This window comes from Diorhabda sublineata, chromosome 3 (assembly GCF_026230105.1).
Source record: "Diorhabda sublineata isolate icDioSubl1.1 chromosome 3, icDioSubl1.1, whole genome shotgun sequence".
Classification (NCBI taxonomy): Eukaryota; Metazoa; Arthropoda; class Insecta; order Coleoptera; family Chrysomelidae; genus Diorhabda; species Diorhabda sublineata.
In genome coordinates, this window is record NC_079476.1 from 849,507 (window position 1) to 862,439 (window position 12,933).

Genomic DNA, 12,933 nt, shown 5'->3' on the forward strand with positions numbered 1-12,933 from the left:
GGCATGAAAAACCCCTTCGTCTTTTTTATAGCTCTCATCAATGTATATGTCGTCGTTTGCTTATGAAGTACCTGTAGGGAGGTGTCCTGTTGTGAGTTTTCACGACACTTATATTCTGCTTTTTGAGAGATTTTTGTTTCTTTTTGGTTTTTGTGTATTTTTAATGTTTTTTTTAATTCCTGTTTTTGATCTCTTATCCTAGATACTTGAAAAAGATGAAGCGAAGATGGGAAAGGAAACTTTTATCATCTTCTATTCCGATTCTTCTTTTTAGATAGCTTAGAAAAACATCTCTCGCGATTATTCAAGTCATTTATTTGTAAGGGAATTGAAATTACAAAAGTTTGATTTATTCATCTTATAAGTATAAGAAATCATGTAAAAATATGGGTAGCCCAGGTTGACGTTCAAATTTGTATAACTACCTCCATCTGACGAAATTAGAAGAAGAACCAATTCTGAAAACGATAAAATCTCTTAAAATATTTTTATACTGAATATCTGATCAAATTTCAAAATGAATCGTTTCTATTCCTTATAAAATAGACAAAGTAGAAAAACAAGGATCTTTTGGAAAATAAATGTACAAAACTTCCCGAAGAATTTTGGACATAAATTAAATTCTCAGATGATTCTTACAGATAATCATGAATTTATTGGCGGGATGTATAAAAATCATCGCAAGTAAACACACTTCACTAATTTATTTAAAACACAATTTATGAAAAATGGAGTGCAAATATGTGAGGTTATTGTGATTTTAGTTTGAAATTAACCATCATTAACACACAATAGTATCTTTTTTTATATTGGAATTGATCACAATATACTTTTAGAAGTATCTAGTTATTGTAGTAATTTATTTGAACTAGAGACTGGCATCGGTCCATTCAACAAAAATAGTTTAGATAACTGACTTAGAGATTAGAGGGGACTAGAGAGGAGATGTAAACCAACTGATTGGAATTCTTAGTAAGTTGAGCAGAATTTGAGGTGAAATTGATGATCTAGTAACATAAAAATTCAATCAGATTATCAAGCTCATTGTTTGTGAGACGTACCTTCCTCAAAGTCATGAAGAATGAACTTCAACGATTCATTTCGTAATTAATCTAACATTGATAGGAAAATAGCTCATTGAATTTAGGTGTGTGATAATGGAATGTTTAAAAAAACTCATAATTACTCACCTCAGGTTTTTTATCATAAAGACATTTCGTTAATGCGTACGTTTTATCTATTAGACTAAGATCGGTTGAGGCTGCAACAAAATATTGATTTTGTAGGAGAATCTTAAAATGCGATTCTCAAAAGTCCTATTGGAAAAAAGGAATTGAAATATCAATTACAAATCATCCATAGGGCATTTATTAGAGGCAACTAACGCGTGTATATTTATTATTCAAATATTATTTCACCTTTTGATATAATTTCTTCACGACATTCCTTTATAACATTGAGTTGCTCGTCTTTGATTTGCTCAGGTAAAGTCTCATCCAATAATTTCTCATTGAGTTCAAAGTTTTCATTGATCTGAAAATGAAAAAATCACTAATCATAGCGATATAATCCTTAAAAAGGATTTGAGAGGTTCTGGCTTTATCTGATACAAAAACAAATCGAGATGACAGTATTATATCGGAAATATTGCCAAATACACACTCTATTAGAACAAAAATGTACTGACTATATTAAATGCATTTATTTAAGAGGATACCCAGGAAATAACTATTTTCAACTTGAATTTTATTATTTCCACGCTCTAAACTCAATTTTAGAGAACTTCAAAATGACGGATTGATTGGTAATTTTGTACACTTATTAAGGAACGGTGATAAAACAACAATTCAAACTATCATTCTTCATAATTTCCCCTGAACCCAATCCTTGAAATCTATTATCATTAATTTCAAATTTAGTGCACTTGTGAAGGCAAAAAATCCGTGTTTTGATGATTTGAAATTTTGTAAATATCAAAAAAATATAGTTTCATGTACAACCCTATATCAAGAGTAACTATAGATTCCCAGAGGAACTGAGCAGCTCCTTAAAGCTCTTCGATTCTTCTGTTGAGGTTGCACAACTTCGGATGATCATTCTTTCCTTAAAGTTTTATGGTTTTTAGTTTCTTGCGCTAGTTCATTCTCAACTTATGTTGATCTATGTGGGGTCTAGCTTGGTCGTCTTATCTTACTCTTGATCTTCTATTCTACACACTATTAATCTCCAATGTTCTACTTTTTTAATCAAAGAATTAAAGAAGGAAGGATTGAATTCTGTTTTCCACGTGTCCACAGCATTCCAACCTCCGAGATTTCCGTCCTCCGTCCAAGAAGACGTGAGGCTATAAGGTTATCTAGGTTTATCTACATTCTTGGCTGTTTATTGTGAGACAAACTTATGTAGTAGTACTAATCCGCTTATAGTTTAGTAACGGTATTAGATTGAATTATTGGATTGTGAAACAATTCAAAATAGAGATGGTTTATCGTAAAAATCATTGTTTACAAAAATAAGTCTGAAAAACTGGATTTATTAGGAGTAAAAGTAAAAAATAATAGTTAGTGTCTACCAAATGTAGTTTCAAACCTAATTTTTTGTTTGATTGTATATTATATATCGATTTTCAGTTTAGTTGAGCAGAAATACGACCAAATAAACAAATTTTTTCACAAAGTTGATTAGAGTTCGATCACAAACATTTAAATACGCCAAATAATGCTCCATAATGAACATTATTATTTGGTAAACTCATCTTTAGATTCCTTGGCGTGGTTGATTTGTTATTTTCCTATTATTGTTCTTTCAATATTAATTGCATATTATAAAAATCCTTCTCGACAGTTTAGTTCGATCTATCATAGGGGTAGATACCTCATTTATTGATTTATTATTCCCATAAATACTTTTAAAAATATATGGCAGAAAGTATCAGTTAAAAGGCAAAAGCAACAGACGTGAACTGATCTCTTTTTGTACCCCATTCTGATAAACGAAATTTCAAAGCAAAAATCACAATGGAAAATAGATTCTTTGATTGAACTATGAAGGGTGGTAAAGAGGGTGATACAACATTCTCATCTTCTTCTTTGGTAACATGTTCGACACAGTTTTTCCAAAGTTTTTGGCGGTCTGCTGCTGAAACTTTCTTGACGACTTCTACAACCTCTTTACTTTACATTTCACGTTTGCCCATATCCCAATTCCATAGGGTTAAATATGCAATATTAGGGTGGCTATCTGAGAAGAGTATGACTCTGTTTTTTCCACAGCTTGTCAATATAATAAATTTCATCTAACTTCAGACTTTCAATAACAGTAAGCAATTTTTTGTTGATTGGACCATGTTTTGAACATTCGAATACATTTAAAATAACTTGCTGGGCTTGTGTACCTAAAATGTTTTCATTTTCACTACACTTTGCAATTTTATTGTATTCATTCGCCCATAGTCTAAAGAACGCCATATTTCTATTTAATAAAAGAAATGTATGAATCAAATTAATCGCACCAAATCCCGCCAGTGCTTATCGCAGATTTTCTGGCAGGAATATTTCAAAGAATTTGTGTACGTACGCCTTCCGACAGCTTTGGTGAATAGAAGGATTAAGGTTTTTTAGATATTTATTGAAATTTAAACAGTATTTTTCATTTCTTAATTTGGTATGAGTGCCGTGCGTATCGATGTGCATAATATATGCATAACGGTCTTCTGCAATTGATATTGAAAGATTTATACAGCCTTTCCTATCGAATTTTCAAGATTTTAGGTCGAATTTTAATTTTTATTCTAGTATAATAAATATATATAGGATATGGGAAATTTTTTATGTGAAGGAGATTTGTTGGAGTTAGCCCTGATATAAGAACTGCTCCTCTGCAGGGTTGTGGTTGTGGTGGTTGTCTTATTGGCTAGTGGGAGGAATAGAAAACGACAAAATAGAGCGCTTATGTAAGCAAAAACAACTATTCTCGTTTTTGTTTTTCTGTTTGTTTTTTCTTTTCGATTTTTCGAATCTTTTTTATTGTTTTTTTATCAATTTAAATGTTCTACTGAGAACTTCTGTCTTATATATGCTTCTAAAATAACCTTCTTTCTATATATTTCTGAAATTTAGTTCACGGCTACCTAATAAAAAACTATTTCGACCACTTCATAGTTCATAATACTTTAAATTATTATCTTTGTCGATAGATGGCGTGTGGCTGTTAACCCATAACATGGTTCATTAAAATCTTCCTTGCAGCTGTTATTTCAATAACTCATATACTATCTTTGCTCTGATGGATAAAATCAGATTATGCGTACCTAATGAAAGTATATTCTGATCACTACATTAGTTATTTCTGATCAAAAGCTTTCAATATGTAAGTACGTACCTGAGGCTGTGGTAAAATAAACTTACCGCTTTGGTGTACAACCACAAACATCTGGTGTATTCCTAAAACATTGTTGATATGAATAATCAAGATGCAAACATCGACGCAGTAAAAATATTTCACCTTAATTTTCAAATCATCATCAAATTTTCCTTGCTGAACTCTTTCTATATCTGCTCGTGTAGCACCAGTCTTTTCAGAGCAATTTTCATGAGTTTCTTTGGCCAACTTTTGCAGTTTAGGACCATAATCCTAATTAAGAATATTTGATTATACTCATTGATTGATTTTGTCCAAATTATATGAATGGTTTTTGTTTTTTGGTGACAACCATTTATTAAACTGAATTACACCACCACTACACCAACACTCACAGCGTTTCGATGACCAAGTTATCGCCTTCAGAGACAGTTCACCTTCAGTCTCTAAAGACTATAACTTGGTTATCGAAACGACAGTTTTTGTTATATTTGTGGTGAGTTTGTTATTAAAAAACACCAAAGAAACATTACAAACTTTGCAAAAAAGATTTATATAGCATACTTTGGAACTAAACTTGGAGATCAGGATAAATCTTGGGCTCCGCATAAGATTTATTATGTATGACCTTGGAAAATGGCCAAAAAAGAGGAAAAACAGTTCAAATTTGCTGTTCCTTTGATATGGAGGTAACCAAGAAATCATTCCGATGACTGTTACTTTTGCAGTGTTGATATTACTGGTCATAACTCTAAAAACAAGAGGGTAATAAGCTACCCTAACCTTCCGTCCGTTATCCGACCAGTAGGGCACGGTGTGGAGGATTTGCTGGTCCCTGAACCACCAGAGGACTCAAATTCTATTGTAACAGAAGAATTTTCTGATATACAGTCGAAGTTAGACGAACACGCTGAAGAATTTGAATGGATTACAGAATATCATTTACTGAGGTCGAGCTTAACGACTAAGCTAGGGATTTGGGCTTAACGAAAGAAAAAGTTGAACTGCTTGGCTCTAGGCTAAAAGAAAAGAACTTGTTGGCGGCTGGAACTAGCTTTCATGTCTATAGGAAGAGAGAACAGCAATTTTGAAAGTATTTTGAACAAGAGGGTGATTTTGTGTACTGCTCAGACATTCCTGGTCTAATGAGTGAGTTGATTCATCTAAAAATAGTTTGAAGGCTGTTTTACTACACAACGGTAAAGTGTATGCTTCTGTACCTGTTGGTAATTCTGTACAAATGAAAGAGAGCTGCGAAAATCTGGAAATAGTGTTAAATAAAATAGGTTATTTTGAACATGATTGGATGTTATGTGGTGATTTGAAAGTAACGTGCATGCTCCTTGGTCATCAAGGTGGTTTCATCATAATGCGCAGTAATATTTGTTTTCCTGAAAATGCGTCATATATCAAGCCAACCCTTCACCTCAATAGCTGAAAAAATGAGACTCAATCAACCCATTGGAATATTTTTCCCGTTGCGTAAAATACAACTTTTATTTGATTAAAAAAATTTTAATAAAATCTATTCAATAGAAAATGGTGATGATGATGAAAATGAAATTAAAATGATGAGAATTTGACAGTTGTTTTCGTTAGAAAAATGTAGTGACCTCTATCCATTAGATCCTTGTCTAATTGATCGATTATATAATATTCTATTGAATACACTTACCGCTTCGGCAATATAACAATTAGCAATACCAATACTGAGAGCTGCGAATAGAATAATTCTGTTCATTTTTCTGGAAAGATGAAAATACGTGTGAAAATCGTTGAAACATATCCTTTTCCATATGAGTAGTTTCGCTTGAAACAGCTCAATTTTTCTTATCATACAATATCGTTTATTGAATTGAAATAGAGCAGTTTCGATGTGGAAATTTACGACCTATACGTTTCAATATAATGATCACAGCTCAACAATTGCCTGAATTATAGGTACTCTAATGTTTTTCTTATTCATTTTTACACTATTCCTATGGGTGCCGTGAGATTATGCACTCTGTCTCTCACTTATCTAATTTATTTAAGCAATTTACACTACACTTAACTAACTTATATAATTTATTCAAATTCTTCGGTCACTTTTCCATTTTTGGTGTCCACTAAGACTAATTATTATAAACTAACTAGCCCCATTAAATGAATTCGTATATATATCTAAAAAGATCGCCTGCTTTGATGAAAATACGCATCAAAATAAATTCCGAGATATATAGGGTGGGCCAGGAAAGCATACGATTTTATAAACTCTCTTACGTTAAAACGTTATGAGAGAGAGCTGCGCGGGTAGAAGGGATGAGTAGCTCGCCCAAGATCAACAAGAACCGAAGACAGAATTTAACAAGTTAGAGCTTCGGTTCAACGTAATCCTGGTCTATCGACTTGCAAGCGATCAGTAGAACTTGTGGTATTCAGAACATCTTTGCATGGCATTTTGTCCAAGGATCTGAAATTACACCCGTATAAAATTCCACTTGTGCAGAAAGTACAGCCAAATGATGAAAATTTCTAGACGAGATTCTGTTGGAATATTGTTTGAACGCTTTCAAAGTTTCAACAATATTCTGTTCTCCGATGAAGCCCATTTTCACTCACTGGACTCCAGAGAACCCACATACAAAATATCAAAAGCCTCTTCATTCGCCGAAACTAACCGTTTCGGCTGCCAAATCAGCGCACGGAATTATCGGTCTCTATTCCTCTCAAAATCAACAGGGGCAATATGTTACTGTAAAATCTGAACGATACATATCAATATTAAGGGATATTTCTTTCCGCAACTGCAGCAATTTGAAGCCTATAATCGTACTATGGTTTCAATAAGATGGTGTGACCTAACTTACTTCTAACGCCGCTATGGCGGTCGTAAACTAGATGATTTCTGGGAAACTGATATCTCGCTAAGGTGACATTACATGGCCGCCTAAAAGTCCGCACCTAACACCACCGGATTTCCCAGATGTATATTTCAAATAAAATAAAAAATTGTATGTGGATTATGTTTAGTTTTTTATTATTACTATATATACTAAAATTTTCAGAACTTCTGGACCAGCCTATATGAATAGTGCCGTGCCGTGCTTTCGCTGAATTTTAGAATTCCATCAAAGCCGTAAACGACCGGCTCCACGGCCTATATTGTCGACTTGTTCGTAACAGTACTTTATGTCACAGTTTCACTTGATAACATAAGTGCCAACAAATATTTATTCTAAGTTATAAGTGTGGTAAATTTTGAAATTCACACCAATACTAATATAATCTTGATAAAAAGTCATCCAGAATTGATGGTACCCTAGCGATATCAGGTTTTCACTAGCATATTTTGTTTTTAAAAGAATGTTTTCTCATTTTACACGGCTTTACGGCTTACAGATGACATGCCTTCGAAGTTGTGCTAATAAAACACGAAAGTTTGCATCTAACAGGATGGAAATACATTTTATTAGCATCGAATACATCAATTGATTTCAGTATCTGGGTAAACAATAATAATCTAGAACTTATAACAACTTTGTTTAAAATATAGCAATTATAAATTTTTTCAAGCAGAAATATCTACACTTTGATAAGTTAGCGAATGTATTTAAGATTATTTTAAATGAATATGCATAAATCTGCACTTTTGAGACGTTAAACATCGAATTTCCCAATCCAATTTCCATTTCACTATCTTACTGCAATAACATATTTAGAATTATTCAAACATTTCCAAAACTTTTCCATTTTTCTTAAATTGAAACTTCAAACACATGCATACTACTCCGGATCCAATTTAAGAACTGTAAGATCAAATTTTATGAAGATAACACTGATATATTTCGATTAAAATCAACTTCAAAATTTGAGATTCAAACCTCTTCGATTCAAGAAAAAATTCTAAATTGATAATTTTTTGTTTGTACTACTTCTAAGTAGCACATATTCTGAGTGTCCAATTTAACTAGCTATATTTATAATATAGCAAATGGAGTGCGCTCAAAATTACACGTGAAAAAATAGTTTTCAAATAAGTGTATTCATAAATACAAAGATTTCCACTCAAGTTTTGGGACAAATGAAAACCATTGTTCATAATTGGATATTCCTTCAATGTTTTCCAAAAAATATTTTCCATCTAGGTATCTCTAAAACATGTGATTCAAACTTGAGGTGTAGAAAAACATTGACCCATCAATTTGATTTTCCTGATTTTTTCTGGGAAGGAAATTCTGGTGTATATTTCAGAATTGAACATTTTTCGTTGCTCTGATGGAACAATTTCCAAATGTCAAGTTATTCCATAAAACAGGCGACAATTTACTTTGAACTACTTTGAGCGCGAACAATTTTTGTTGGATTTGGCTCTTCTGAAAGACCCTTAAAGTCGATTATTGTTTGGTTTTGGGATCAAATACACAGATTCATGATTTTTCACCTGTCACGATTTCATAGACTTCTTTTCAAGCATTGAGAATAAATTATTCTAGCATTTCTTTGCACCCATCGACACGAGCTTTTTTGAGTAATTGTCAAATTAAACGGGAACCAATATTATTGAGAGTTCATGCAATATTGAATTTATGCGAGTAGAACTAATGCCCAACCTCACGGAATGTCACATAAACATTTGTTTACGTATATCATCGATTTTTTCTGGGATTGAGTCCGGAAAATCAGCAAATAGTAGATAAAACTTTAACCCGAGATAGTGCTTCATCATATCTCAGAACTTCAGTAGCAGCCTTCGTAATTTATAAACGATTATGTTCAAGTAAAAAATACCTACAATGGAAATAGAAAACAACACATTCTACAGTCTCAACGGCTTCCAATGTTTGAAAAAAATAACTTTTAATTAATTAGAATAGATGATAACGCTATATCAAAATATTTATCCTGGAATTATACAGATTTAGTCTCTTCGAAAATACAATGGTTACAAATAGATGGATTGATTCAAATAGTTCTTAGAAGATACCTGGTTCAAATTCTGATCCACATGTTGTTTCGCCAACAAAAATCTTTGTTGAAGAGAAAAAATAGAATCGTATTAGATGAATCATAAAATCTTCTTCTTCTTCTTACGTTAGGACTAGGTCCTGTATTTTCATCAAGGGTTTGCCAGGAGTAGTTAGGATGCTGAGGACCAGCTTTCATACCACCTTATAGGTGGTCGTCCAGGAGGTCGAGTTTTGTCTGGTTTCTTTTCCTTTTCAATTTTTGCTAACCGTTCATTTGGCATTTTGTCAACATGGTCTCTCCATTCTCTTCTGCGGCTCCTTGTCCATCTTAATACATCCTGAATATCGCACATGTCCCTTATTTCGTCATTTTTCTTTCGATCGAGTAACGATGTCCTGTTATCGATCTCAGAGTCCGCATTTCTGTTGTTCTTAGGAGCCGTTTAGTGGTTGTGTTCTCCGCTCTAGTTTCTATTGCATATGTCATGACCGGCCTTACGCAAGTTTTATATATTCTAATTTTACATTAATTAAATCTCTAGGGTATCCTGATATTAATGCTGCCTTCGTTGTTTGTGCTTTTACTTCTTTCTTTAGATTTCTATCGCTTGTTATGTTTGTCCCTAGTTTACATCTTTTCGGTTCTTTAGATATTGTCAGAGATTTTGTTTTTTTGTGGATATTTGCATGTTGTACGTGTTCGCTATTTGTTGGAATTTATATAGGAGCTTCTGTAGGTTATCTTCGTCTTCCTAGATGATTACTGCGTCATCAGCATAACATATTATTTTTATCTCTTTGTCTCCCATTCGGTATCCTCTCCCGGCTTGCTTTACTTCGTTGATGATTTCGTCCATTATAATATTGAACAGGATTGGGCTTAGGCTATCCCCTTGTCTGATACCAGTTGCCACAGGTATTTTATTGCCTAATTTGTTTGCCGTTCTCACAAAGGTATAATCATAAAATAGTAGATAAAACTTTAAGCTTTAAACCTACTTCGAATTTGTTATTAATCATTAAGTATTATGCTTCAGTTCCTTAGGTATGAGTTTTTACAACAATTTAATTCATTATTGAAATCTACAGAGTGAGTTTAATGTATGAAACGCCTCAATTATTTCGGTAACGGCTTGTGCAATATCCCTGACTGGTCAATTCTCCTTATCTCTGTGGTAATCCTATCTTTTTATTCCTGTTTATTGACAGATTTTCTTTTATAAACGAGTTTTTTTTTATCTAACTCCACGAGAAATAGTCTAAAGGATTCATTTCGGGTGATTGCGGGGGCAATTCGATAAAACCATGCCAATACATCTTCTGACAAACGCATTATTTAGGTGTTACTTCACCATACACGCATTGGATCGTTTTGATTGTAACATTTCTCCATCAAACTCTTCACGTCCATCGTCATCTGACAACTCTTGAATCAACGTTACTTTTTATTGATGGAATTTATTATCACGTGAAATTTTCATTAAGGATGTTCAAGAAATATCAAGTTCCCTGGATATTTGTCTATTACTCTCAAGTGTGAATCGTTTTCTAACAGGACATAAACATCTAACGATTTGTTTTCAGTTGATGCAGTTTTTCTCATTTGGATAAATCTTCTACCGAACCAGTTTTTAATAATTTACTGACAGGTAGAACTTGTAATGGGATTTCGGTTAGGATATAAATTATTGAAGATATTAAACGTTTCTTGTTCACCACGTCTATCACTATTCGTTCTTTTTCATATAAACGATCCATTGTAACATTCAATAATCTTCAACAATAATAATTTATTGGATCGTGAAATTGTTGTAGCTGTAACTCCGAAATTATGACCTTCAGGTATAGGAAACATCTGATAAAAAATGATGAGTATTTTTTAAGGATTCCAAAAAAATATATAGGGTGATTTTTTGAAATAACAAAGTTCATTATTTTTCCGGAAGAAGGAAAGATTTGACAACAATATAAATACCACCCTTATACACAAAATTTTATAAAAAACGTACAAGTTGTTTCCGATATAATTGCGGGGTTCCTTATATATAACTCACTCTGTATATTAAATATTGAGAACAAATTTACCAAGGTATCAATCTAAAACTGGACTATTCGGTATTGAGATTAGGCTAGAAATTGGTTTCAATTTTTTATTTCAATTCATTGGTATTTAATTACATTATCGATCAAATTTCGTCGCAAATTATCAGTTGAAATATAATAAATCAACAATATAACGTACCTAAATATTATTAACTGATGACTTTCCAATAACCACTTGAAGACTTCAACCTTAATCAGTACTGAATTGGACATCAGTGAAATTCCAAACAATATTTATACTTTGTGGTGAATTTAAAAAAGAAATAAAGTATATCTTGTTTTCCTTTATTGAAACTGCTGTATTCCATTTCGATCAATATGATTTGCATACATTACATTAAACCTATTTACATTGCAAATAATACATGTGATATATACGAGGATTGTCTGAAAATTTACCGATCTAACAAAGAATCCAGATATTTCTTTCCATAATTTTTCCCATTTCTCAACGCTGAGTCGCACGTGATTCCCTACTTGTAATCCACTTTTTTGATTTTTTATTAATGTTTGAGAATTTAGAGGTGAAAATTTTGAACAGTGTTCATAAGGACTGGGAATTGTTCTTTGGAATACGCTTTTGTTTCCATCGCGCTGAAATATTACGCATTAGTCATTCAGTCAATAAAAAAGTCTTGAAAATCATCTCTTGCCTGCCCTTTTCACAATAACGGCGGATAAGTCAATTTTCACTATAAACCTCACAACAGTGGGGCTTTCTTGGGCAACGGTATTTTCACAAATTTGACAGTAAAACTTGAAATCAAAAAGGGGTTCTCTAGAACATCGTTTCACAGCTTTAAGATTTTCCATGTTCTCGAAGTCCCTCAAAGGAGAGAAATAACAGAGAAAATATTTTCCCTAATCTTTATACTTATACATTTTCCACAACTAAATATAGAAAGAAGAAGAAACAAAGCTAAAATCCACATCTGTGATTACGAACAAGAAGATGACATTAACATTAACCGAATCGATGTTTTGAGTGTACCTCTAACGACATTGAGTAGCGCTGATTCCGGACGATAGGAAAGCCCGTTCTTGTTTAAAAAAAACTCACTCTCACTAATCTGTTTAACTCAGGGTAACATAGCACATCTTTAATGTAGCAATCACAGTTGAAACAGAAAAACATGTAGCCACTTATCCCCAACTAACCCCCATTTTCCTCCACTCCACTTATTTTCCAAGAGTCATCCGTCTTAGTTATGTAATACCAACAATATAACCTGAAGACTCCTACTAAATTTAGTTTAGACAGTACTAAAAAAATATTCTGTCGTGTCATTTCTCCAATTTTGTAATTTTCTGAAGGAGCATGAAATCGTTAACAGTGGTTTCTAGCGCTAAAATTTATATTAATATTATTTGGTGGAAGATTTGGCTAATAAATGTAGTAGTTTTTAGTTGTTCATATACAGTTTTTAGATAGGATATAAAAGATAATTTTCTGTTTGGGTGCATTGGATGTTTTCTAAATACAAATGGTAATTCTGAAAGAAAACGAAAAACCTCTTATCAA

The 12,933-nt window shown here is 32.7% G+C and overlaps 1 protein-coding gene across 2 annotated transcripts; it reads right to left on the bottom strand.

Annotated features, from left to right (window-relative positions):
• Positions 1-294: 294 nt before the first annotated feature.
• On the bottom strand, positions 295-11,654 carry LOC130442141 (uncharacterized). 2 transcript variants are annotated; one of them, XM_056776221.1, is made up of 8 exons: positions 11,551-11,654; positions 6,035-6,104; positions 4,504-4,632; positions 4,407-4,442; positions 1,419-1,533; positions 1,248-1,261; positions 1,191-1,213; positions 301-458 (listed from the first exon to the last, which is right to left on the bottom strand). In XM_056776221.1, exons 1-8 carry the CDS (start codon positions 11,622-11,624, stop codon positions 422-424), a joined length of 498 nt encoding a protein of 165 aa, XP_056632199.1. In that variant the 5' UTR covers positions 11,625-11,654; the 3' UTR covers positions 301-421. The 2 variants fall into 2 exon arrangements, with proteins under 2 accessions (XP_056632198.1, XP_056632199.1); XM_056776220.1 differs by having other exon boundaries at positions 295-458; positions 1,191-1,261; positions 11,551-11,639.
• Between the last annotated feature and the right edge of the window lie 1,279 nt (positions 11,655-12,933).

What these genes read in the sequence shown, in the direction of transcription:
- LOC130442141 (XM_056776220.1), bottom strand. Translation starts at nt 11,624, where the DNA reads ATGTCCAATTCAGTACTGATTAAGGTTGAAGTCTTCAAGTGGTTATTG. An exon ending in ATTGTTATATTGCCGAAGCG is followed by an intron (nt 4,633 to 6,034) that starts GTAAGTGTATTC and finishes ATTCTTAATTAG; the next exon opens with GATTATGGTCCTAAACTGCA. An exon ending in TGAAGAAATTATATCAAAAG is followed by an intron (nt 1,262 to 1,418) that starts GTGAAATAATAT and finishes ATTTTGTTGCAG; the next exon opens with CCTCAACCGATCTTAGTCTA.